General features: G+C 40.0%; 1 protein-coding gene across 1 annotated transcript; it reads right to left on the bottom strand.

The window, feature by feature from the left end:
* Positions 1–27976, bottom strand: MTTP (microsomal triglyceride transfer protein). Its single transcript, XM_003205751.5, has 18 exons — positions 27843–27976; positions 23012–23199; positions 22404–22547; positions 20310–20417; positions 19435–19551; positions 18205–18344; positions 17178–17328; positions 11825–11982; positions 10827–10995; positions 10162–10269; positions 9596–9808; positions 8377–8588; positions 7626–7723; positions 7405–7526; positions 6622–6849; positions 2990–3114; positions 2496–2666; positions 1–1597 (listed from the first exon to the last, which is right to left on the bottom strand). Exons 1-18 carry the CDS (start codon positions 27901–27903, stop codon positions 1429–1431), a joined length of 2682 nt encoding a protein of 893 aa, XP_003205799.1. The 5' UTR covers positions 27904–27976; the 3' UTR covers positions 1–1428.

Raw genomic sequence — 27976 nt, 5'->3', positions numbered from 1 at the left:
TGAAAGCAAAGCAGTTTTTTTTGTACTGTATTTTTGCATGTTTTATTTATGTTTTGACTAGAGTTGTGTCAGCATGGAAAGACAGCAAGCAACTCATCCATGCCATTTATAGTTTGATTTCTACAGGTTGGGCACTCTTGGTCTTTTACAGCATGAAAATACTTGAGATCTTATCCTTATAATACATTTTTGTCATGGCAACCCGTGGGCTTTTTGTTTTCTTCTGGCTTTTTATTTTATTTTTTGTCATGAGCACTCACACATCTTGTCCTGTAAAAATTAAATTAGATGGATACTGGGATATTCTTTCTTAATCTGCAACACTGTTGCAAATGTAAAATGTATTTTTTTTCCCCACAGTTTTTGTGAGGCTCTCCTGGAACAAACAAAAAGGTTATAATAGAAGTCATTTTATTTGGATAACTTGTATGAGTAGCAACAACTACTTTACATTCAAATATGAACCTAGCTTACATAGAATAAGAAGTGTTGTCTCTGCCCTGGCTTTGCTACACTATGCATTCGAAACGAATTTCTTTCAGGACCCTTTCATTCACATAGTTCAGAATTGCTTCAGTGGGTGCTCATTCTCTGAGCTACGCCTGGCTCAATTACATACAACAATGCAAATTTTCAGAAGGCAACCTTGGAGAGCAGTTGGTGTCAGCTTAATTCTGCTCCTGGTGATAAGTACAGAAATTATACCATTGATTTCAATTGGAACAGAATTAAGGCAACTGTAAGTACTTTTGGAAATGCTACCACACATTTTTAATCAATTGTGTTTAACTATAGCAGTTAATTTAAAAAAAAAAAAAAAAAAAGATAAATAATAACAAGCAAGTTCTGACTGCTTAAAAAAAAAAAAAAAAGGAAAAATCCATTTAAAATCATGTAAAATAAAACCCATTTTGTTGTAAACAGGCAGTACTAAGTAACCAAGAATTCATGGTTCCATCTGGATGTTAACTCTATTTTAATATCAACAAGGATTGGTCATAGGCCTAAAACACCCAAATATTTTCAAATATATTCATAAATAATCAGTCTGTATATATCATAATTTTTCTTACTGCATGTCAAAAACATGGACTAATGCTGTACTCTCTAAAAAAAGAAAAATGAGCAATTATCTTTGCTTTTGGCACAAAAAGTACAAATAAAGAACTACCAAATTAGTCTTTATTAGCCCTACCTTCCTTCTTCTTCTTCTTTTTTTTTTTTTTTTTTACAAAAGTCTTAAATATAGGTTATTATGTAAACACTGTGCACACACTGGGAGTCTGATCCTGGCCTGTTGAAATCAATGGCAAATTTCCCATTACCTGCAGTAGTGCAAGATCAAGCTCCAAGTTAGTACGGTACATACGAGCCTAAGTCATCGAGTGAGCCATGGATTCAGGACACCAAAAGCTCAAGGTGCCTGTTTCAAAACCAGCTGCCTGAGGAGTCAGATGCAGTGCTGAAAACCTTCCTGCACATGTTGGAGTTTTCTTGATGGAGAGGGTATTCACAACCTTCCAACGTTTCTGCTTTCCCTCTCCTTGCAGTGTATCGTCTGCCAGAGGGTAAGCTTTCATACTTGGTCACAGAATGCCTGTGAAGATACAATGTGGTGGTCCGGCATTAGCAAATTGATGCAAAACTGTGCCCTGTAGGTGAGACTAGAGACAAATACTTTATGTACGAAGTTACACTGCCACAATGTATGGGTATAATCCAACAATGTTTTAGCATCTGTAGACTAAGACACTTAACAGATTCTTAGGATTTCCTGGACATCCTCAAGTCCTTTAATTCCTCTCAGGCTTACCACCTTTTGATTAAGAAAACACTTTATGGAAATCCAGCACGGGCTCAGTAAATGTTATTGCCTCTAGGTCTTAGCAAATAGGGATTAGGAAGAGGTAGTAACGAGGCTTCTCACATGGCAATGCAGCTAGTACTTTTGGCTACTGGAAGGCATCTTTCACCTTATCATCCCGTTGTTTAGATCTCAGGAAAGCTGATACCATAACAAAATAATACAGCACACAACAATTACGAGGTCTCAACACACGAGGCATCTTTACTGATGCTAATAAATAGCAGATCATAAGCTGGTTTGTGGCTATGCACTTACTCTCTTGCTAGTGGAAAAGAGAACTACTGCCAGCAGTGTTTCTGGTCACCATCAGAACTGATCATACTCTAGGGACCAGTGTCCTTCACATCAATTAGTTGATTTGTTAAACCAAAGTAGAAAACTGGATAAAAGTGCACATTCAGAGCAAGGTAGTGATCTTCTCAAAAGTCTTTCTGAATCTCAGAGGTGAGGGACAGGGAAGAACAGGTTAATAAGAAGTTGGTGTGTCTGAGAGTCTGTATTGCACCTGCTTATGTTAGGCTGAAATTTGCTCTCTGTTGTGTATCTCCCATGGCTGCAAACACCAAAAATTCCAGATTGAGCAGCTAGCTGGAAGTACACCCCATAAATTGTACCTGTTAGTTCTTACCTGAAAGGAGAGCCAACTCTGTCCATCTGCATACAGACTAAGAAGGGGTACTGTGAAAACTGCACCGTGGAGATAAAGTCTAATGCTGTTTCAATTTCCAAAGTGGTTTCCATACCAGTTTTTAGAAAGAAGGAATCCACCTCAGCATTACCAGCTACAAACATGGCTATCCTGCAAATAAATTCAGGCACTGCAATTAATTCAAAACACATCAATAAGGAGATAAACTGCAAACACTCTAGCTTACACTAGATCTGCCCTCAGAGGAGCCTGTTTCAGGTAAATGTATATAAATTTAGAAGAGATTATTAGGAACTGACATTTCCCAAGTGAGGGGGTAAAAGAGAACTACCAGTGTTCTCCATACGCATAACTGCTCTTTAATTTCAGCTCATCTGAAAGGTCTTTTATATTTACATTTTTCTGACTGTAACTACCAGAGCTGAGGAGCATGAACTTCATAGAGCTACAGCACCCACTGGGGGGTATCTCACCGGTTCTTGACGTTGGTTTTGGACTCCCTGTACCACAGGCTGAACTCCATCCCTCCTGAGATGTCAATGGCCAGGCCCCCTTGGAAGTCTGCACTTGCTCTTGGTCCGGATTGCAGCTGGAACTCCTGGAGGTGTGAGGAAGCACGGGTATATCCCTGTTACTGGCTGCAGATCTTAGTGGTTTCCATCCTGCCTTCTGTACTACTGCCAGCAGGCTCTGCAGGGAGGCCAGCTCACATAGAACAAACTCCTCTCTGCAGCCCCAGCATTGATGCAATGTCGTGTGGCTTTTTCAGCATACCCAAAGGTAGTATGAATTACAGCTTCAGTGGCTAGCTGGCCAAGGCCGTAAGTTAATGCACCTTATTTGCCATTGGTAATTTGCATTTAATGCATTTTCCATCAACTATCAAGTATGATTATAGCTTCTTGAAACCTCTGTGACTGGGTTGGAAACCTACCATGTGCAATCAATTTTGAAGCAACTATAGCTCAGGGAGACAGCAACTCATTATTTTCAAATTTTGACACACAGACAGGATTTGAAAATTCACTTTGCTTGGCAATCTAACTCACTTTATATAGCTGTTTTCCTTCCCTAAGAAGGGATTAATTCACTGTTTTACAAGAGCCACTAATTCAGGAAAAAATCATTCTGATCATGTCACTCACACACAAGGACACTGCTTCCTCTCTGCCAGCTGGTTGTCTCTCATCCCACGGATTGTGTGTCTGTAGCATTCTCATCAGCTGCAGGCATTTGCAGGTGTGTGAATACCTAATTTCCTTCCTCTTTTTGATGTTCAGGCACCTTAAAAGTCTCTCTCCTCCTAGCTACCCAGTAGTTTAGTGGTTCCAGCTAAGGCTTTCTGAAGGTTCAAGAAAGAAGCAGCAGGTACAGTCTGTTATCCAAACCCCTATAGCAGGGAGTAGCAGCCGGTGAGGCCTTATTCAATATTGAAGTTTTCCTTCTATAATCAAGGACTTTCAGAACTGTGGTAGTTTTCATAGTTACTTTTCTTTTTAGGGTAAACAGTCTCTTTAGTAGAGCCAACTTAGTAGTCAATTGCTGCTGAAGCGGGCTTGAGATTGAAAACAAGAATGTAGTTGGCTGGCTATTGCTTACAAATCCAGTATGACCATGCTCACTAGAGACACTGCGTGCTCTTATTTCTTACTTTTGCACAGGTAAAAACCATGGCTTGGGAGTAATTGTCCTTCCAAAAGCAAAAGCTGTTTTTCTATATATTGGAAATAGGGAAAGAATACTTTCTGAGTTAATTAAAAAATCCTTGTTAGTCTGTTTAGATATGGCAATAAGCACCGCTTTATTTTACTTCTCTTTTAATAAGGATTGAATTGGTCAGTAGTTGTTAATGAGTGAGGTAGGTAACAGAATACATTCTGACAGAGATACATATGCACAGCCAGAGCAGCAGATATTTTAAAATGCATTGTCAAATTGCATCTAAGAATGTAAAAGTACAACTGGCTTGCAATGCTACACAACTTGAATTCTTTAAAGGCATTAAATTCCCCAGACCTTCAGCTAGAGTGAAGTCAAGTTTGTCATTGAAACCAGTAATGAATCCAGGGAGCACTGCTCTTATGTTTTACTAGTTCATCTATGTCCTAATTTAGAGGTCAGCACTGTCCTTTGCCTCATGCGCAAATCCAGGCCAGGCTGATGGGAGGTGTAAATCACAGGGACCTAGCCTTCTCAGGGGCAATATTTTTTTCTGTCCCTTCCTATTTTAAGCTTTGTGTGTCATTTACAGTGGAAAATGTCACCTGAAATATTGGAATTAGTAGCTAGTTGCTGTTTAAGATGCTGATATAGTTTGTTTCAATAAAGTTTCTTCATATTTTGTACTGATAGCTCAACTGCCCAGGGACTGCTGGAAAAGGCACTTCTTTGAGACCTGGCTATCTTCCACTGGGCTTTTGAATGGTTTCTCTGATCTATTAGTAAAGTATTTAATTTCTCTGTGCCTTTGGCAAGTGTGTTGCCTAGGAGAAATATTAACATGCTAAACTTAATGCAGGTGACTTTAGAGTCTCAAATACAGTTTTATGAGAGTTGTTTATTTTATAGAGGCAATGATAGCTTTTGGACTGTTATTCTTAGCTGTCAGACTGTGCTGTGACAGCTAGCAATGGCTGTAAAACACTGCCTTGAGTTATGTGAGAAAAGACGTTACAGACAGTGGGCAGGAGCATAAAATCTTGGAAATCACCTCTCCGTGAAGTGTGTCTACCAGGATTACTGCAGCTGTAAAGTTAAGGAGGAACTTATTCAATAGATTTTACAGCACTGTAAGTATACATCTGTTTTGGTCTTGCTGTGCAAAATGATCCTCACAAACATTAACTTCTCTAGTATTTAAAAGTAACTTTTCTCAAAAATCATGCTGCTCTGTTGCAATAATGACAAAGTATTAAATAAGTTATTTTCAGACAATTCAATGTCTCTGTTTTTACGCTCAAGTCTTGGCTTCCAAGCCATCCTTGTACCGCTTGGTTTCAACTGCACTGTCCCTACCTTATGTATGTTTTTTGGCCTATGCTGAAATCAACACTGTGGCTGGCTGTGGCACACTGAGTTGTGGTGTCACAGAGCAAGCACTTTTCCACATGCCTACTTTTCATCTCTGATAGAAGATAAATCCAGATTTGTCTTGGTTGCATACAGTATGAGTTTGTAAGAGGGCTTGTATTCTGGTCAAGCATGGTGAGGGTAAGTGGAGGCAGTACTCAACCATCAAGAAGCTAGTTTTACTATGGCTCTCTTGCACTGTTTTTCCTCAGTTCCAGTATTATGTCATATATACTTCCAGCCTAACAGTGATTTCTGGTTCAGCTGTAGTCGTGGTTAAAGGCTTTGCCAGGTAGAAGCATTTCTAATGAAGCTTCAATGGGCTATATGTAACAATCCAAACACAGCTGATGTTGATGCTGTTCTGGAATGTCAATGTTAAACCATTCTTAGAAAAACACATTATGTTTAAAGAGTCACTCAGCCCAAAGCTGTGTTCAGTGGTGTTTTAAGCGATTTTTGCCTCTGTGGGCCTAGAGGAAAGAACAAGTGCCTTTCTGGTTGTAAATGCTCACTTTTGGTTGTGTCGACTGATCCTAAGAGACCTAGGCAGCAACTCTGCTAGTGGCAACTGAAGGGAGAAAGGGTGGGATCCTATCTAATCATGGAGCTGCCCAGACTTCCAGAGAATCGGTGGCTGACCGAAAATGATACGCTGTGATACTGCTAAAAATGGCATGTAGTCCCAGCACTGATGTGCTCCAGACTTTTATGAGGTTCTCTGAAGATGAAGAGTGGCAGAGCTCTTGGGGTGTTCAGCCAGCTGATTCTGCCAGAGTATGTATGGAGCTTGATGCATGCACAGCAGATGGAAATATTTAGTTCTGTAAACACCATGCTCATATGATCATCTTTCTCGTCTCTGCAGCCTGTTTGTTAAACAGGCCATGATAAAGATTTGCCCCTTAATCTGTGTGTGAGATTGCTATTGATCAAATTTATTGACATTAGAACGGGAAAATAAGATGCTCTACGTGGAAGACAGAGTATTTCTTTTTAAGAGACAGAAAAAGAAGCAAAAATATGCTACTAGTACCTGTGAGTAGTCTGTCAGGAGGATAAGTCCTTTCACGACGCTAATGGGATCTCCCGTTGCTGAGAGCATTTTAGACATTAAATCACCATAGCCTTGGAAAAATGTAACTGGCCTGAGTTGGATATCAAACAAAATGGCTGACATGCCAGCAAAGGAGTCCAAGTTTTCCTCGCCTTCATCAGGAGTTGCAGCTATTATGGTCTCTAGACCTTGAGCTTCAATCACCACCTAAGAAGTAACAGTGGTGCAGAATCAGTGAAAACACTCTGCCTAATACAGGCTAATAACAATCATGCATGTTTTCTTAATGCCTAAAAGCCTAACTCTAATTTATTTAGTTGTAGATTAAAAATTATGAGGTTATGACTTATGGGAACAAGGTGTAGCAACTAGAATAACGGAAAATAAAATAATCTCACTTTGCCCACAAGCGCAATCTTACTTTCAATCATGTTTTCCTTTTATATATGTGACCATTTTCCATACACATGCCATAGACACAAAAATTTTCGGTGCAATTTTTGTCCTGTAGAAATTTAGGAGGATTATAATATTGAAGGCACTTGCCAACTTTCATAAAATGCCAAAATGGAGATATCTCATTTAAATCTCTGATTCAAAGGGGTTTATTATTGTCTGCTGCAATTTTTTTCCTTTTTGTGGACTGTTATCTGGCCACTGCAGCAAACTTTATAGTCTTAAGCATTAACTAAATTAATTAAGGAGTTCTAAGAAGAAGCCCACATATGGGCTTATTTTTTTAGTACAGTGTGGCTGTTTTACCTGTCCAGCATGAAGTTGAGCATTTTTGTCAAAAACATGGATGTTCAAGTTGCTTCTTCTTAAAATGCCAGAGCCTGAATAGAGGATGTCTAGGCTGTACGTGGATGATATATCAGGACCACCTTAATTAAAAAGATAGAAGCACCTGTGACTAAACTAGTGGTTTAATCAGATGTTTGGGGATAAAAGCAGGGTTGTAAGACAGTTTCCTGGTTACATACGTGTAATATAGCCAGAGTAAGCAGAGGAAGATCCTGGCTTGGAGAAGCGCTCATAGTTATGAGCACGCATGTCCTTCAGAACTTTCCGAACTGTTTTGCTGTAGTATTTTGAAACAAACAGACAAACAAGAACATAGACACAAAAATGATATGATAACTCTAACAATGTACTACTCTTCTTTAGAAACATAAAATCTAAGAAGGCATCTTTCCTACTGGGAAATTCACTCTTTCATTTTCCCATGAAAAGAAATTAAACTTATGCTTCTAAGTCTCTCCTAACTCAGAGCTTCTTCTCCAATTTGAGCTACTCCTGCAGTCATAGATAGAAAGACAAGCAAATTAAGGTCTTGCTTGAAAATTAATATTGTTGAGCAGAAGAGATACTTTGATTATTTTCTACTACTTTGATGTTTATATCTTTTCTTGTTCATTGGTTCTTGAAAATCTAAAAGCAAGAGTCCCACCAAATGGACAGAATTACAACCAACAGGAGAAGTTTCCTACAGCAATGCAAGTTAGATGCCTAATTCTAATTTGTACCTCTGAAAGTGGAACTAGCTGTTAAATTAATGTCATTGAAATGCACAAGTTAACTCTGAAATAGCCATTCTAAAAGTGGCACAAACGTCAAGTGTTCTCTTATGCTGCCTTTAAATTTTACAGGAGTAACTAATAAGAACCTGTGTTTTTCACGTGTCTGCAAAGATGTAAGAAATCAATGTATTTATTTAAACAGAATTTAATGTACCTTGAAGGCTTTTCAAGCTGAAGTATATCTTGGATTATGGAGAGCATGTACTTGTTCATTTCCAGAGGCAGTTCACCTATGGAGAGCAGGATGTTTTTCACTTCCATGTAGGATGGGTTACTGTTCAAGATGATAGCAGCTGCAGTGGTTCGCACTGTCTTCTCATGGACTTTACGATTCTGGTGGTATATCCTATTCATTGTTTTCCTCACCTGGGGAGGAAGTAGATTGTTCAGTCAGTGCTCAACTCACATAGATGACTGAGCAAAGTAAAGCTTAGAATCTCATTTAGAATATCATCTTGAGCTTTGTTTATAGCTAAGACTAATATATTAGGATATATTTTCAGCTCTCCATTCTTCTTGGCCCTTCTGGAACGCATGAGACATGTTCAGCTCAGTGCCCAAATGTAGAAATGGATATCTGCTATGCTCTCAGCTGCAGTTCAAATACAGTCTTCCACACTATGACAGCAGGATTGTAAATAAATGGGAGTACTAAGATCAAAATACTACATCAGTAATAAGATCCAGAGAAAGACTTACTTGACTGTTAAGGAAAGATATATTAAGATTAAAAAAAATATATATCCTGCAATGTTCACTTCCTTGTTTGCACTTGTGGTGGGCCTACATCCCTGACAAGTTTATGGGTCATCTTTGTTACATGGAGAGCCGTGTGGCCTCTGATATGTGCAATGCCAGGGCAGCACCCTGACAATTCCAGCAGATATGAAATGGGCTGCAGGGTAATGCAGCAGAAGCGGGACCTCTGCTATTTTGAATCATCTCTCTTACCACTGTGGGCTGCAGCTATTTCACCCTTTTCATAGATCATCTATTCTCCTGGGTAATGTGAAAGCACAAGAGCGGGGGTTGCATATGTTCCTATCTGTCTCTAATGTCTCCTGCATTTCACAGAGGAGGCAGCTCCCTTGCAAAGGAAGCTCCAATTTGCCCTGCAGATTTCCTCCCATCTTTAATGGTTGCATCTGACTCTGGATCCAAAGGTTAAGTAGCACTGGTAGGCTGAAAGCTGGGATTTAGCAAACAAAAATGCACAGAGTTTTCTGGCTAGAAATGAAGCACATGTAGTAATTTCCCAGAAAAACATATGTGGGGTCATCTTTAAGAGTGAGACTGACAAATGTATTCTGTTAATTATACTTTCATTAATACAGTCTCTTGCACTTCTTTTCTTGGGCAGTGTATTTCCTTACCTCGTTGGTGAGAAAAGAAGGATCGTATCTCTGTAAGGTGGTAACAGCAGCATTGCTGATGTGCCCTTCTTCTGACTCTGCATACTTCAGAAGCAGTGGAATTGCTTCGGGAAGGAGTGCGTTCTTCAGTGCCAACAGGTACATCCTCACATTGTCATCTTTCTTAGGTTTTTCCAACCTACCTAGAATCAACTTCTTGGCTTCTACAACAGCCTGAAGAAAATAAACAGCATATTTAAGTGGTTGTCATAACTCCACCTCCTTCCCCCTGAAAAACAGGAGCAGCAGAGCTGACAGGCTAGGCAGAAAGTAAAAGTTTTGTTAAACAAGGGAAAATTGGGAATAATCCACAGGAATTGGAAGACATTAGATTAAAGTAAAAAGCTGGCAAAACAGATGGTTAAAAAAATTACTCTGTTTCTTAAACTCAGGAATTTATGGGCTTATATTAAAACAGGGAGGAATATGCTGCATGTGTCCCTCATGCTTTCCCAGTAACATTGGCAGGGTCTGCTCATGGGTGCTGCAGACCAGAATTCAGCCAACAGCGAACAGCAAATATTTACCGGAAGCTTGCAGCCTTCTCTGTCACACAGCTTTCGGATGAGCGCTCCCATGACAATGACAAGAGTTTCTCTGATTTCTTCATTTGCAATATCACCCTTGAACTTTGACTGTTAGGCAAAAGCAACACTGTTAGTCCCACTGTTGAAGTATGAACCACATGACACTCATGTAGCAGGATGACTGTGGGTATTAGTGCAACACAGAGGCAGTGATTACTAACATCCTGGGCTCAGGCTAAGTAGAGCACTGGGCTGTCGTTACATATAATAGAGTGCCCTTTTTCCCTCCAGCTGCATTTAGTGTCTCAAATAGCAGAAGTCACTTTGAGGCCTTGTTTTGCTTTGATTTCTAGAAAAGGAATGTTAAATGGTGGCAGGACTTTGTTAAGGCTTTTAATTTCTAATTGTTCTGCTAACACTCAGAATAACGTTGTTTTCCAGGTAGTAGATGCTGGTAATATTTTACAAAGTAAATAGACTTTTTGTCTGGATTTTACAAAGTGTATGTGTTTCCAGGATATAAGTTCCTGGTACACTTCGAGGAAACCTTGGAAGGGGTAATGAGGAAAACTGGAAGCAGTCCTTTTTCCTTCCCTTCCCCCTTTGAGAGCGATGAGGCTCAAAGTAATAACTTCATTGTATCTGTTTTGACACACTTGACTTACAGTTAAAGTTCTCAGGAGCATTTCACTGGGGTGAGAAGCAAATCCACAGGCATATAGGAATCGCTCCTGCAGAATGGAAGTGCTTGCATCCTTAAAGTCAAGAAACTCCAGTATGGCTTCCAGTGATGCTGGCGTCTGAGCAGAGGTTATGGCATCCACTATCTGTGGACTACAAAGATGTGGAAATTAACTTATTATAATGACCTAGAAAATACTGAAAGGATTTTGCTGCATATGGAAATAAGTTAGTGTGCTGACAGATCTATTAATTCCAGGTAAAATACAGAACTTGTTACAATTTCTGGCAAAAATCATGTCCCTGAATGCTTCCTTATCAAAATAGCAGATAGACTTTTATCCATGGATAAAAGTATTTGAACTTATGCAAATACAGGATAAGGTTAAAACTTCTTTTTTTCTGATTTATATTTCAACTGAAATGATTGGCAACTTAAGAAGAACAAGCTTCTACACAACCTTCTATGGTTCCTGAGTTACTCACAGGTTTATTATTTCTGTTGTAAACTGCTATAATTTGCTTGAAAGATGCTGAATGCGCAGCGGTACTCAGAAATGATTTTCAACTCCCAAGTTTAGATGCACATGCTGGTCACACAAACTCCAATCTAAGGACAGTATTCAGGCATGGACCACCCCCTTCTCTGGTGTATTTGCATGTGAAGGCAACCAATGGGAAAGCCAAGAACAAATTAGAGAGTGTTCCAGAACTAGCAACAGGGATGAGAAACTGAAGGCTAAGCTACAAAGCATGTTTGCCTTGTGTTGTAATTATACTCTTAGTGGCCAAATAATGTGCTGCAAATAGCACAGATTTAAAACAAGCAAACAAAAAAAACTCTTATTTTCCTGTAGATGGTACTGAATTCTGTTTTTGTATTCTTAGAAAGTTACCAGAACTGAACTTGTTTGCGTGTAACTTGCTCTTCTGTAGGTTTAAGTAACTTAAACACTTTGAAAGCTTATTCGCGATGACTTACAGGAGTTCTTTACTTTCGGTTTTAATAATCTGAAGTATCTCCTCTTTTGTAGCTTTTCTGGTGTTCTGAATGAAGGATAAGAAACTTCTTGCTGCTTCAGCTTTGGAAAGTTTTTCAGGATGCATGTGTTCTTTGATGCTTTTCCAGTGTTCAGAAAGCTGCAAAATAATTCATATTTTGTCAAATCTCTCAGTGCAATCGGGTTTGGAACAAAATGTGATTGGTTAGACTGTCGTTGGAATAAGCTGACTTTTTTTCTTTTGTAAATTCACTGTGCTTTCTGATATGTATGATGTTTGTCTTTTGTTACCATTTTCTTTTAAGTCAGTTTTTTTAAAGTAGGAGATGGACAATCACCATTTTATAAGTTAATCATATTTTGTTACAACATAATAATTTCTGAAGTGGTTTGTGTGGAACAGGAGTAAATGTCCCATAAGTAATTTCAATTTCTTATTCATAAAACTGCATAAGATATGAAAGGATTTGTGGTAAGTGTACAAAATGGTAGGAAAGAAGATATCAGAATAAGTTTCTGCTTCTTTGTATGTTGTTGCTGTATTTATTCCTCATGCTACATAGAATCATAGAATCCATAGATTTGCAAGGGATCTGTATAGGTCACGTAGTCCAACTCTCCTGCAAAGAAAAGGGACATCCACTGCTCAATCAGGTTGCTCAGAGCCTGATCCAGCCTGGCCCTCAGTGTCTCCAGGGACAAGGCTTCTACCACATTTCTGGGCTGGGCAACCTGTTCCACTGCCTCACCATCTTCACTGTAAAAGACTTTTTCCTTATATCCAACCCAAATCTCCCCTCTTTTGTTTTGAAACTGTTTCCTCTTGTTCTATCACCACAGACCATGCTAAAGAGTCTGTCCCCTTCTTTCTTGGAGCTCTCTTTTAGGTACTAAAAGGCCACTAACAGGTCATCTTGAAGCCTCCTCTTCTCCAGGCTGTTTCAGCTCTCTGAGCCTGTCTCATAGGAAAGGTGTTTTGTCCCTTGGATCATTTCTGTGGCCCTCCTCTGGATGTGTTCCAGCATGTTCATGTCTATTCTATGCTGAGGACTCCACATCTGGATGCAGTACTCCAGGTGAGACCTCACCAGCACAGAGTAGAGGGGCAGGATCACCTCCCTCAACCTGCTAGCCACACTTCTTTTGATGCAGCCCAGGCTACAGTTGGCTTTCTGAGCTGCAAGGGCACACTGCTGGCTCATGTCCAGCTTGCCATCCACCAATACCCTCAAGTCCTTCTTGGCAGGGTTGTGCTCAATCCTTTCATTCCCCAGCTTGTATTGATAGTCGGTGTTGCCTTGGCCCAAGTGCAGACCTGGCACTTGTATTTGTTGAACCTCATGAAGTTCTCCTGGGCCCACTGCTCAATTCTGTCTAGGTCCCTCTGGATGGCATCCTGACCCCTGGGCGTGTCAACTGCTCCGCCCAGCTTGGTGTCATCTGCAAACTTGCTGAGAGTGCACTCAACCCCACTGTTGATGTAATTCATAAAGTCACTGGAGTCAGTGATCTTCATCCAGACATTGAGACATTTTCCACCACTCTCTGGACTCGATCCTGCAGGCAGTTCTTTGTCCATCAAACAGTTCACCCATCAAATTCATATCTTTCAGATTTGGAAAGAAGGATATTGTGGGGTACCACATGAAAGGCCTTACTGAAGTCCAGATAGATGACATCAGTGGCTCTTCTCTTGTCCATTGATGCAGTGACACCATCATAGAAGGCCACTAGGTTGGTCAAGCCGGACTTGCCCTTGGTGGAGCCATGCTGGTTCTTCCATATCACCTCCCTGCCTTCCATGTGCCTTAGCTTAGCTTCCAGGAGGATCTGTTCCATGACCTTTCCTGGCAAGACGTGAGACTGACAAGTCAGTAGTTCCCAGGGTCATCCTTTTTATCCTTCTTAAAAATAGATGTGATGTTGCCTTTTTTCCAGTCCAGGGACTTCACCTGATTTCCACGACTTTTCAAATATCATTGAGTGTGTCTTGGTGAGCAAATCTGATCTTCGTTCACAGCGTGAGGGACATTGCTTCTCCAGTCCCCTCCTTCCAAACCAATCATTCAAGGGCTGTGTGATGAGCAGTTAATCAGAGAAGACTGAGGCAAAAAAAAGGTGTTGAGTACCTTAGCCTTCTCCTTGTCTGTTGTCACCAGTTATATTTCTGACTTGCATGAGCCAACATGATGCCAAAGCACCTGTATCTATCCTTCCAGCTGCACTCCCATAAGAAACTGGTGCAGGTATTCTGACCTTTCCTCTCTCACTTGCCTGTGCCTCCGTTATCTCAAATTATCGAGAACATTTCTTGGTGAAAACTCAGCTGTTCTCTGTAGGAGTGTTTACTGCAGTTTTCCTGAGTGGGAAATAACACTAGGCACCCATATGATCTCTAAAATACTTCCCCTCTTCATGGGTTTTGTATTAGGCAATAACACTTGAACCCACCATCAAACAGGAGTATCATTCAGCAGTATAGAGTGCAACTGCCATCAACTGTAACAAACAATAATTAGGCAACAGTGATTGAGACATAAGATATTTCCTGGAGATTAATAACCAGCTGGGAGGAGATCATGTTCTGAGGCACAGATGGGTCTGTTAACCTCAACTGGTGATTAGTGCTTAGCACCAAGGTCAGTGTGGCTATTATAAGCTGAAATTGGATAAACATATGGGGCACTTTCTCTTCTCTCTGTTGAAGTTGCACCATCACCCAGAAAAATTTCTCTAACTTCATTAATCCCATATTTTTTTTCTGTTCAGAGCTCAGTTCTTTTGGCTGCTCTTAGTTGGCTTAGCCCTTAGCTCAGGAACACAAGACAGGAGACCATGTCTTCTTTTAGGGATTCTCTAACCACTCAACTGCTACAAGGAGCAGCTGCCTTTTCCTGAAGTGACCATGACTTTAAAAAACAACATCCACAGCTGAATTTAACAAGGGACTTTGACTTTCACAACAGGAAAACAAGCTGTTTGGATTGAATAAGCCAGAGATTCAGGCTCAGATGCACACATCATGTGCATACATCTGCCAAAGCTCAGACAGGAATTGGATTCTCTCTGATCAAATCACAGCAGTTCTGGGCACTCTGGGAAAATTCAAGCCAAGCAGAGATGCCATAAATTGAGAAAGACTTGATTCTGACTGCCAGTGTCTTACCAGCCTATGCAAAGTTCCCTCAGGTTAATTGGGGCCAACATTGAGACCATATGGTACACCTCAGCTACACGGGTCGTTAGCGTAGTAGGTCGTTAGTATCCCTGCAGTACTGCATCTAAACTCATCAGCCTGCCTTCTCCAAGATGTGCTCCCTCCAGCAGGGTGCTGTGAAATACATCTGGAGCTGACTGTAAGCAATCAGGATGTGTCACTACTCCATGGGCATGGCATAGAGATGGACATAATGAGCAACTGGGTTGGTATTTAGACCTTCACCACAAATTGCCAGCAAATCTTTTTCCTTCTACTAAAAACAATGTCAAGTAGACAAGGGAACGCTCCAAATACAAATGTTGCTTCTTTACATTAATTACTTGAGCAGTGAGAAGCAGCTTCTCATGTCAACTACTGCATGGCTTATCCTGTGGGCCTAAGCACACACAGCCCCGAGCCAAACTTTTCAAAGGTTGTCAACACAAAACAGAACAAAAATAATCTCCATTGCAGAAGGGGCAAGCACCTGTTTCTTGTAGGAACCATGAGCATAAAGACATTTTTAGGAGCCATGAACTCTTCTGAAAAGAGCATGCTTTATGATGATGTCTAAATGTAAATCTAGCTCTAAACTTAAATGGAGATGTTGGTATTAATCTCACAGAAGTTGGTGCTGCCACCTGTGCAATGGGGATAGTAATGGCTATTTTACTAAATTCATATAACTAGAGACAAGACTTGTTACGATTTGAAAATGGTAATGAAAACATAAATCTGCAGGACATGTCATGTCAACATGGCATTAATGTATACTATGATATATAAGTACCAAATGTTATGTTGCTGCTTTGGATACAGCGTTCTGTTTATAGACCCCATCTTTTCATAGCAGTTACTGTAAAATACAGTAGAAAGCAAGACTTCATTCTCATCGTGCCATTAGGTTTATAGCTCAGTCCTCAGGCAGTGGTCTGGAATTGTACCCCCTGTTTATTAACTTGGTCTGGAAATTATCTCTATAATCATTATGACAAACAGAGTTCCAAGTGACAAATTGGACAGCACAAACTCTGATGGGCAGAATCTGGGGAAGAGCACCTGTCCCTGCTCTGTTTAAGACCCCATGATGTTCCCTACTCAGAACTGCTTCAGCACGCATGCAGCATCATTTACTATTTCATTTTCAGTGATCTATTTTTTAATCTTCCCTACAACTCTACAAGCTTTAGACAAGATAAATTCTTGCAGTACAATTTTACTCACAAATAGCTAGTTTCAATATAGTAAGGTTTTTGCTCTCACAAGGAATTGAGGATCAACGTTATATGCGCTGAATAGAAGCTTTATCTTGCATATCAAAAATTGACAGCCTTTAATTCAGTACTCCCTTCACTCCTAAATTCATTCCACAATGATAATAGCATCAAAACCACTTGCTCACTGCAGCAATTCATGTTAGTATTTATGATTAATAATTTATGTATTTCAGTAAAACAAAAGATGATGCATTAAAAGTAGGTTCTTGAAGTACAAAGTTTTTTGTAGGTTTAAATGTTTAGGTATGAAAAAATTGGGAGTTTAGTTTGGTTGCTTTTTTGTTAGGGTTTTTTTTTTTTTTTTTTCATTCTGATAGAGACGAGAAGAGTATTGAACTTGCCAAGAATACTAAAGCCCCAATATATTTTTTAAATATAAAAATATTTATTAAGTACCTGTAAATTCTTTTAAATAAAAGACCTCCTTTAGGGTCAAGCAGTTAAAATAGGCAGATATATTCCCTGCCTAAGGAATGGCTGGCTACCTTCAATTTCTAGGAGCAGAGAATTATCTATAAACACTGGTCTCCCATCTTTGTAGTCATTTCCCACCCCTTTAACCAGAGGAAATAAGTTTCTGCCAGCTCAAGTTTGGCAAAGATGAAATAAAACAGAAGAGTGTTGCATATCCTAGTAGTCTGAGAAACAATACACTTAATCTTTGAAAGATAGCAAAAAGGCTGGTATTTTTAGAGGTAGTTATTAAAATACCCTCACGTGGTGGAGCACCATTGCATCACTACAGTGCTCCCTACCCTGGGTACCTCTTCTAGTGGACTACTTGGACAGAAACTTCTATTTCCCTCTTGTTTTGCTCAACTAACCACCTTGACATCCTACGAGTCTGTATTTACTTACTGAGGGATATTTCTTGCATTCAGATTTGACTGTCTCTGCTACTAGTGGCACTGAAACGTAACTGGAGTCCAGAGTCTTGATAACACCGGCAACGTGCTTCCCAGCAATCAGTCCAGGGCCAGCTTCTGCTGATTGCAGTTCCAGTCTCTGCCTGTGCATCCATGCATTGAAAACACCATTAGAACTTAAACATTTTGAAGAAACGCAGAAATCTTGTGTAGAGGAAATGAACAAACAGAAGTCTTCACAGACCAAAAATACAGGATACGATTTTTCAGACTCACTTTAAAATGATCAAGTCATGTAAAGTCTATGGTTTTTTAAGGTAACAGAAATACCTAATACTGGTAGGATTCCTGCTAAAGGAATGTGCCATAAAATACCTGAACAGCAAAACAGCAAACTTTCTGAAGCATGGATCTATAGTTTCTGGTAAACCATACAGTTTAATACACATTAATGAAACATTTCATATATTTGTTCACAACAAGATCTGAAAAGAGGGGTTTTGAAAATTTTTGGGCTTTTTCTTTGTTTGTTTTTAATAGCATAATGCTAAGGAGATACCTGAATAATTTCTCTTATATGACTAGCTCCAAACTTTCAGTGTTTTAGAATCTGGGGTCAGGCACAGATCTAACTTTTACTACTGCTTCCTTTCTATGCAGACTTTTTTTTCTATCCTTATGAACTTTCACATAATAGAAATAAAGATCCACCTGGAGTATTTCTTAGCAAGAAGAGGATGCAGAAACATAACTCCCACAGAAGTAATGTGTTTTTAAAAGTGTTTTGGTCAGTTTCAGCTGCTTTCATTCATTTCTTATGGGTGCCATTATTTGTTATTTGCAGTATGGGAGAGCCTTTAATCAAAGTCAGACTAGGTACTCTAAGAAGACAAAAGAGATCTAAATTCTACCCAGAGAGTTCAGAGCCTTAGATCTTAAAGCTGTGAGACAAACATATGTAACCTGACTTGAACCATAAGTCCTATTACCACCAATGACAGTCAAATTTCCCAACTTACTTTGAAACTATTTTGGCACCTGTTTTTCGTCGGGAATTCAGAAGGAAAACGTAATTCTCTTCCGCCTTAATGGATTTAATGAAACTGTCTTCCAGCACATAAATTGTGGCAGATGTGGCTTTTGTGCTGACATCTAAAATCTGAAAGTAATTAAAAAATAAACCAAAGGAAGGCTGGTAAATAAACAGCAGACCAGGAGAAGTTCTCACAGTTCCAAATCACAGCAAAGTACACGATGAAATATAACAAGATGAACTGGGTGCACATGGGTTGATGACATCTCAAGCTAATACTGCAAACAAGGAACTCCCAGGTTTTCACAAATTCCCTGTGCCACAAGCCACTCATTTTGTCAGCATGTGTTTCAAATTCAATATGAGAAAAAAAAAAAAGAAAAAAAAAAGGGTGGAAAAAGGGTGGAGGGTAGGAAGCTGTGAAACAGGCTGTGGCTGGGAAAATGCCCATAATACCTTTAGTTGAAAATATACTTCAAAAAAGATCAGAAGCTTTTCTAGGAAAACCACTTATCAATGAGATTGCCATAGTCACATCCGGGGAGCACAATTAGTAGCTTTGTTTGATGTGTTTGTAAACTATTAGAAGTCTTCATGGCAAGAGTGAAAATCAGGAATTCTGTCACTACGTTGAGCTAGTTTATAAACAGAGCATATGCTACTTTTAGATTTTTCTGAGCTGAGGAGGGTTAGCTTCTGACACAGAGAATCCCAATGCCCTCAGCGTGTGTTCAGCTTGTACTCAGTAGTAACCTCTTCAGAAAGGCAATCACTAATAGGGAGGGATCATTAAGGCCACAGTAGGGCGTCAGGCACCTTGGCAGCACATCCACATTACACCTGGAATTACTCCCACACACACACAGCAGGAGTCCACTCAGGATACAGGATCTGGGGCAGCATTTATTGTGTAAGCTGAATGCTATGATGTAGCAGCTGTGAAAAAGGTTACAATTATCACTGTTTGTCCAAAAATCACGTGACTGTGTTTGCTGGACTCAATACCAACTGAACCAAGGTGGGTTGAGCAAGAGAATCACTTTCCTTTCTCTGCATGGGTATTACATATGAAACTTGTTCTAGGAGTACCCCAAATGTATATGTAGAATTTGTTTTCAGTAATGCTAAGAAAGGCCTTTTGAAAATATGGGTAATAGCTAATAAGGATATATTTAAAATAGGCAGAACAGATTTTATCTTATGAAAGAAATTTTACCTGGTTATGGCTGGTAAACCCTGTTTTTTCTATTTCACAGGAGTCCAGAGCTTTTATTTTAGTCACTTGATTGTGCTGCACTTGGTAAGTAACATTACATTTCCCAGATATGTCCACCTTGGGGGGAAAAAAAAAAAAAGAAAAAAAAAAAGGAAAAAAAAAGAGATTAGGACAATTTCCTGAATTTATTTTTTGGACTCTAGAACTCCTTCCAAAAATGAACAATTTTCTACACTGTTGGCATCTCATACATGAGATGCTGTGCTGTTTGGGTCTGAGTATATGAATGTAAATAAAGACTGCTTTTTTATTTTTCTTTGTATCATTGTTTCTAACAATCTATCTTGAATAGACAGGTGTGCTTTCCATTAGATGGCTACGAAGAAAAGTGTTAGTTTAAGCAAATAAGTTAGGAAAAAACTGGCAGCTGACATTGTACTCATGAATTTGAGTTAAATTTCAACTTTGTCCACATTGATAAATGCAAAATTTGTCTATGTAGTGTAGATTGAATGGCTGTGGCTAAACCACTGCAAACTTTGTACGGATACTTGGTTCAATTTAAAATCAACTTATCCATTGAATTGAGCTTAGGAATCAATTGACTGTTTAAGTTGTTTTCTGTCCACATTCTACTAAATTGAGAAAAATACTTAAAATCAAAAGGATTTAATCAATTCTTTAAGCTACTTGCAGCAACGTAGCTTGCATCACCAGATTGTCTTTTCATCTCCAACCTCAAATACAGTCGAAGGACTGGTTTCTGCCACACTTCATTCCTCCTGAAGCCAGTTGGAGCCTCAGCACTGCTTTTTAGATCAGAGTGGGCTCTGTCTGTTTCCCTAATGATTATCTTGCCAGATATAGCACCATACCTCACGAACACTACCAGAGTGCATCTGTAGCTGGAAAAGGCTAGCCAGACCTCTCTTAAGATTTTGAGTAAAACCAGGTTCATTTTCATACGAGTAGAAGTTTTGGACCTGTAGGAATAAAAAACAAGTATGTAACAAATGCAGTTAAATGAGAAATAAAAAGTACCAACCCTTTCCATTTAAAGAAACATCTTCACTTCTTCCAATTGGGAAGCTGAATTTGGACCTGTTGTTGTAGTTAAGCAGAGGTTACAGAACCTGGTGATAAGAGTACAAAGATTTTTTAAGCCTTCAGCTCTTCCTACATACAGTTTCAGTGCTGTGAACATCTTTCCAGCCATTTAGGTGAAAAATTGGAATTAAGGTGGAAAATGCTATATAGTTTTAAAAGTTACTCATTTTTCTTCATAAAGCTCAGATAATCCTTCCTCGCCTGCATACAATATCTGCTGCACTTTAATCACAGGCTGCAGAAAAACAGAATGAATCATAGATAAATCACAGAATCACTTAAATGACGTGTCAAACACATCACAACCTTTGAACTTCAGGGATCAACTGTTGTGCTTGAGCCTCCCCTTTGGCAACAAAAGACTTTGCACCTCCACTTTGCATTCAAGGTGCTTTAAAAGTGCACTTTTTCAGGAACTGTAAGTCATGTCAGCATGTTATCTCAGGGCAACCCTGGAAAGTGAAATCACTTTGCCAGGGATGAAACTACCACAGCACAGAAAAATCATTAAAGGAGTGTACAGTCCCTATTATTGAGAAAAAATCCGAAGTTTTTAATACTATATCTCAGTTTTAGCAAATAACTGCTTCTACCCACGTATTTGCAATGCTCTGAGAGCACATGTATTGTAACTGTGCTGTTTGGACACCTCAGCCCTCCTGCAGGGATGTGTACAGCTGGGAGCCAGTGCTTTCCTGTTTATTTTTCTGCTGTGTAAAACTGATGACAAGGCTGAGTCTGAAAGTTTCTGAGTAGACTTGATAGCAGCTGCAATGCAGTAGGCTGAGCTAGTGGCCAGAATATGTACTCAGTGCCTATTTACAGCAAGAGCTAAAGATCCTGTTGGAATAGAGTGTCACAGCCCTAACTGTGCTCCACAGAAGCAAAAGGAAGCATCAAGCCTTCCTGCTTTCTCACTGCCCCTCTATCAACGTCCCACTGACTTAAGCTGCAGAAGGGAGAGCAGGACTGTTGGCTTAACGCTCCAAACCACAAGCAACAGGAGGGTGGAGGAGCATAGAGAGCTGCCAAGAGGAGCTGTTTCTCAAACCTTGATTCTCACTGCCCAGAGTGAAAAGAGACAAGGGAATAGTTCCACAGGAAAAAAAAAAAGTGGGGATGGTTTTCCATGATTCTCCTGGACAAAGCTGGAATGCTGAGAATTGCAATTTAAATTGGGCACTCCTGCAAGGAGAGTCTGCTTCAGTGCTCTTCCAGGGCAGGCTGTAAAATTCAGGTATCAGCCGAAGCGCACTTGCACACACTCTTTTCCTTTTGATTTTTGGAGTGGGTTTCCTAGCAGAGAGACAACGAGTGGTTGTAGTTCTTTCAGAATTGAGCTCACTAAGTTGGGAACATTGAAATTGCAGGTGACAGTGAAGTCAGTAAGCAAGCCAGAGAGGTGGGTAAAGCAGTCGGGCTAAGATATCTGTTAAGGGTTTAAAGAAATTAACACCACTCTTCATAGACTTGGTACTACCTCCCTCTTTACACATTGTATTACCATTTCTGTCTTCAGGACTTGGATAAAATCCTGGCCTCAATGCAGTCAGTAACAAAAAATCTGCACAGCAACTGCACATATATCTGTGTATTACCCATATATCTGTGGCCAAAATACCATTTACTTAGATACATACAGTGTTCTCAATGCACAAGAGGCTTAGGCTTTAAGGGCCTCTTGTGCAGGTGAATTATAGTATGTTTCAAATGACTCTACTTTGTACAGAAAGATAGGACACAGTGGCATATCAAGAACACTGAGAGGATAGTGAGTCATTACATTCTCCAAGTCTGTAACAAAAGATTTGCTCCAGGTCTCCTCAGCGTTTGCATATGAACTTTGAAAGACAAGGTCTTACTTTTCCACGGGCTAACTCAAGCACCATGGGCCTCTGTAGAGCTTCCAGATGTTCTTTCCCAATGATTTTCTCTGTGCTTTTTCCTTTGAAGATGTTTTTATCAGATGGACGTTCATTCACATTTTCTACTTGGACATTTCTTATCTAGCAAAGTAAAAGCAGAGAAAATTCATGTAGAGTACAGACTAGTATTGCCCTACGGTAGGCTGAATAAAGTAAATTGCTTCAAACCTAAACACCAAAACCAGTCTATATTTAGTGAATATAATGATTTGTAGCTAGATCTGAAGATCTCAGTGTATTGCCCCTCACATAGGTGCTTGTACAAAAGCTGTCTGAAGTTACAGAAGCTGTTTGAAGCAATTTCAGAACACAGGAGAAGTTTGTGAAGTTTGTGAAGTTCTGGCTTAGGAAGCTAGATACATTCTTGTGAAGTCTTACTCTACAAGAAACAGCTAAACGGAGAAGCTGCTTTTAGTTGATGAGAACATGGGAGAATAAAAGATTTAGCTCATCGTCTGAAAACAAGTTCTTCAAGATTAGATTAACAATTAGATAAAGGCAGGAAAGGTTAGGCATGTTCTAAGTTATGTAATGGCATTAATTACCATAACTTTGATCAACTGGTCATCATCATTTTCAGGATTTCTCCATAAGATGTTGACATCTACACCAGCAGAAAACCGGTAGCCTGCGCTTTTCTGCAGGGATGCTTTAGCCCGATCAACATAGACTTCAGCAGTGTAAGCAAATTTATATAATCTATCATTACTTAAGCTTGGTCCAGTAGTGTGCCCTGTTTGAAAAGGAAAACAAAATTGTTTTAGAAATGACTAGTACATAATGACATCTGAATTCTGTTTAATAAACATCCTTAGAAAAATTTAAAATGCAATTATCAACAAAAGACTATGGGGGATTTTGATCCCCTTGCTTAGAAATCGTTCCACCAGAACAGCTGTTCCTTCTTAAATTGACACTAATTTTATGTATACAAGATAAGAATATTCACAAAATTTCCTTTAGTTTAGCTCTACACTTACATAGGTAAAAGAGAATCAGACTCTTTACTTTGGCTATGTTATCATAAGAAATGAATGCAAGATTACTTGTAAATCAAAATGTCTTAATTTCTCATGCAATTTGTGTGCTTACAATTTGAAATGTACTGAAATCGTTTGTTGGAGTCAATATAAATTGTTCTCCGCACCTCTAGCACATTTAATGGGAATCTTTCTGTTGGCAGGTTTGCCCAGGGATGATATAAATGTAATGAAGACAAGGGAAAAATATATTATTTATATACAGTAGTTAATACCTTTTTCTTTAAAATAAATTATTATGCCTGTAGCTGTGATTCTGTTGTTAACTGATGTATTTTAAGGGATATAAAAAGCCAAAATCCAGCATAAATGCAAGTTGTATACCTAATGTAATGTACACCTGCATTAGCAACAAATTGGAGAAGCTGTTCCCCAGGGATTCAGTTTCAGTGCTGTTAGTGTAAATGAAGTCTGCATCAAGCAAATGTCTTATTTTTATTTTCTTTTGTAAAATTACTTATATATGTCCTGTGTCCACATCCTTTCTTATCTTATTTTCTCTTCTCTCATGCACAGCTCTGTGAGGAACGTGTAGCACTACAACATTAGCCTTAAGGCATAGGCATTGAGACTGCGTCCCAAGAATGTGGCTAAGGAAAATCAATTTCTTCTTCAACACCCTTCAAAGACTGTGCTAAACAGGGTATATGAGATACTCCTTTTCACTGTCTTCAGGGGCTTCTGCCTCTGCTGTGGATGGCTACAAAGGTCTCTTCCACACAAGACAAACTGATGAACTCAGTTTGTAGAGGGAAGGGAATGGAGGAGAAGCTGGCTGTACACAAAGTGCTGTTACATCCACAAAGCAAATACACATACAGTGACCCTAGGTGTTATCTGTAAATATCACAGAACTAACCTCTAGCACCCAAATGCTGCACCGCTGAAACCAGCAAGAATTTCTTTATGGTGTTCAGTAGGTACCAAGAAGAAACAAAAGCTTTACAACAAAATTAATCAAAGAAAAGCCAAGTATTATCCTCAGGGAGCTGCATCTCAGTCTTATGACAAGTACAGGAAAAAAAAAAGAAGAAGAAGAAAAATCCACCACAGCACCTTGGACAAATTGTCAAGTGTGCTGTAACATAATCAGAGTGTTCAAAGTCCCTTGTAGAGAATAAGCAGGCTATCTTGATTTGTGTCATGGTTCTCAGTGTTTTATCTGACTCTGCTAAGTAAGTTTCAAATCACTGTGTCAGTAAAAAGGAAAACCAAAGTATTTTCTTATTCCACTGTCAGATTTTAAGTCCCTGGCAGGTAGACAGTGTAGATCCAACATTCTGCAATGTTCAGAGTCCAAAAAGCATTTTTTTATGGTTTTGCTCACTTCTTTGCCCCGTTCCCACTGACCTAAAAGCAGTATGTCAAGGTTAGCTTTGACCTAAACTGCCTGAAGATTTATGACAGCCAGAGATGTGGCACAGTAAGTTTGGCAATCCGAAGGGAAACAGCCTGTTTGCATGTTTAACCTCAAAGCTACGGCTACTGATTTTGGGAGGCTAAAGCATTAAGGTTGGCATGAATCTCTGTTGCATTTTTGGGGGGTCTGCTTAAAGAGAAAAAGATGTATAGATACCTTCCTTCAGAATGCTGTGCTATTTCCTAGCCTTCTCCCTTCACCCTTTGCCCACTCCTATCACCTCCGAAACCACGTTGCCTTTGGGAACAGGGGATGGCAGCTCAGGAACAGCCCTGCTTCCTTGCAGCAGCTCTGAGCAGGCTGCTTCCTGCTTTGAAATGTCCTTTGCAGGCAGCAGAAATTGCAACGCTGGTGATTTATTATTGACTGAGGTTGAAAAGCACAACCTGCTAGGTGCTTTCTAAAGGCAGAAGACGACACAGTCTTATCTAAGCTTAAAGGGTGGGGGAAAAGCATGTCCAAGAAATTGATCCAGGTGCTGAGAGACATAAGTCTAATTAGTTATGGTGGGTGTTTATGCTTTTCTCCCTCTCATTTTTCAATTAAAGGTAAGTTTCACATATCCTTTTGCTTCTCCCAAAGTTCACCCCATTGATCCTTTTTTCTTTTTGACTTAGTTCTTCTTTCTTCCTCTCTTTCAGCAGTTGCTTGTCCCTATTTATAAATATGCTGTTCCCTCCTGAAGGAAAGAGCTGAGCAAAGGATACAGGCAGGCAGGCAGTTTCTTGCAAGTGTCACAGAAAAAGTGACAGAAAGCTGTAGTGATATTCCTTCTTAAATAGTACCAGTGTTTTTCTGGGAGCCAGAACAATACTAGGTTCTGAAAGCTTTCACCACTCCATATGTTGACAGTGCTTGGGGACCCTGGGCAGAAGGTGCATGGTCAGTTGCAAGACCAGCTTCACTGATGAAAAAGCATGAGCTGGTGGTGGACCGTGGCAAGGGAAGAAGCAAAGATGAGGCAGTATTGAAGGCAACCCCAAGGAGTCAGCAGTTATCCTGGTGGAAATGTGGAAGCCAGAAGAGACAACTGAATAGAGTGGTCATTTTGAGAGGCAAAGAGTAAGATTGTGCCCAAGGAACAGAGATGCATTGTCACTGCCCAGAACCGGTATTTAAAAATAGCATAACTAAATACTCATGCTATCTTTCATGAGAAGAACACTGGTACTATTTAAGAAGGTATATCGCTACAGCTTTCTGATGTAAATCTTAAAAAAAACAAACATCCATACTGCCTTCATAGGCTTTTCCCCTTTCTATTAAAGCAGGACTGTGATCCTAGCAGCCCTTACAGCCATTTGCATTTCTGCTGATGGCAAACATCTCACTGCTGGAGGAGGGAGGAGGAGCGGACATAAAGGCTGCATTCTGCCACACTGTCTTGGGGGTCAGAAGTGCATGCTTTCAAGGTGGAGTGCATAACACATAGTTTGACTAGTAACGTTAAGTGTCTGTCATTAAGGGTAACATGCCAATTCTATAATTAAATCATGATACTGTATAATACAGAAGGTTACACTGCATGAGTAGAGACAGCTGTCAAGTCCTGTGCCGTTTATTAATACATACGGCATGCACAGCATGTGTGTCTCTAACTACTAGCTGGCTCTACCTTCATAAATTATATTTGCCACTGTTTCTGATATTGGATAGCTTCAAAAAGCAAATGCCATCCATTTACTTGAAAACTGGAACTAGAACTGCAGTAGGAAAGTTTCATGTGTGCTGATCTAGCTGATTTAAAAGAATATTCCTTTAGCATTTCTAAAAGGTCGATGCACAGAAAGGAAAAACACTCTATCCTAATCTGAGCACTGTCACAGAGGTACTAAGTGGCCTTCGGGCAAGTAGTTCAGCTCTCAGTTTCTCTGCACAAGAGATAGATGAGAACTTGCAGAACTGAATGGAGGGCAAACTAGTGAACAAATGCTTGCTCATTGGACTGGGGATGCAAAGTGACAAACAGAACTTCATATTGATAATGTTGATTAGTTGATGTTACAAGAAGCTGGGAAGAGCAGGCACCAGAAGTGTGGTACATCAATACCAAGCCATTAATGTCACTTGACAGTTTAGTGAGAATTTTCTACTGCAAGAGGAACCACCTGCGAACTTCTTTGTTTTATAATTCCTGTCATAAAGGGGTATGGAGGCAGGCAGGAAGGTTGCTGCTCTATGCTTTCCCAGACACGGTGCCTGATAGGAGTACTTCTCCCACCTTTTTAACAGTTTAACTTGCAGCTAAGTGCTCCTCTCCTTCTCTCCTCTCCCTGTGGAGGACATTCTCATTCAATTGAAAGAACAGACGTTGGCTAATGCTGTAAGATTGCTGCTCCTGTAAGATTAATGTCAGATTGTCCACAAACAGCCACCACCGAAAGGCCCTTTTCCTCCTTCAATACACTGGTGCTACTAGAGCAGGCAGTCTCCAGATTTCATGTCCTTGACCTTTATGCAGGACACCTGAGTAAAGCCCTGCTCCACGGGCCCATGCAAACACCCAGGTTTCCGTGACTTATTGCAGACCAAGCTCCCAATGAAATTAACGGGATGCTTGCTACTGACTTCAGTGGTAGCTGAGTCAACTGCTTAGAAGATGAAACCTGGACAGCTCAGAGCAGTTCCTGGCTCTGGTCCACTGGAGCACTTCTGTGTGTCTAACTTAATAGTCCCCCTCCGGCTGGTGCTCCACAGTGCGTCTTGACTAAGCAAGGTCAAGATCTGCAGTTTCCTGGCTTGCACCACTGCCCGTGTGCACCTGAAGACATCACCTTTTCCCTCCCTTGTGCTGAAATGAATGTTACCAGCACCTAAACCTTTGTAATTAACAAAGGTGTTTGGCAGTACTCAAGTACAGCCGAATAAAGATGTTCACGCATCTGTAGAAAGACAGTTACGCCTTGGCTGACCTACCTTTAACAGAGGCTGAATATGTGGAAATGATGCAAAGGAACAGCACGGTAAGAACAATCATGCTGGACTGCCCCAAGCTCCTGACTGCAGCATGAAGTGCAAAAGCCTCCAAGAAGGAAGAGAGCCTCCAAGAA

This window comes from Meleagris gallopavo, chromosome 4, assembly GCF_905368555.1.
Source record: "Meleagris gallopavo chromosome 4, MGAL_WU_HG_1.1, whole genome shotgun sequence".
Lineage (NCBI taxonomy): Eukaryota > Metazoa > Chordata > Aves > Galliformes > Phasianidae > Meleagris > Meleagris gallopavo.
Note: the sequence above shows the minus strand (reverse complement) of the source record. Positions and strands in the feature narration are given on the sequence as shown.

Coding starts and splice junctions, on each gene's coding strand:
- MTTP (XM_003205751.5), bottom strand. CDS start 27,903: ATGATTGTTCTTACCGTGCTGTTCCTTTGCATCATTTCCACATATTCA. Junction 10,996..11,824: donor ACCGAAAGTAAAGAACTCCT/GTAAGTCATCGC, acceptor ACATCTTTGTAG/TCCACAGATAGTGGATGCCA. Junction 1,598..2,495: donor AGAGTTGGCTCTCCTTTCAG/GTAAGAACTAAC, acceptor GTATCTTCACAG/GCATTCTGTGACCAAGTATG.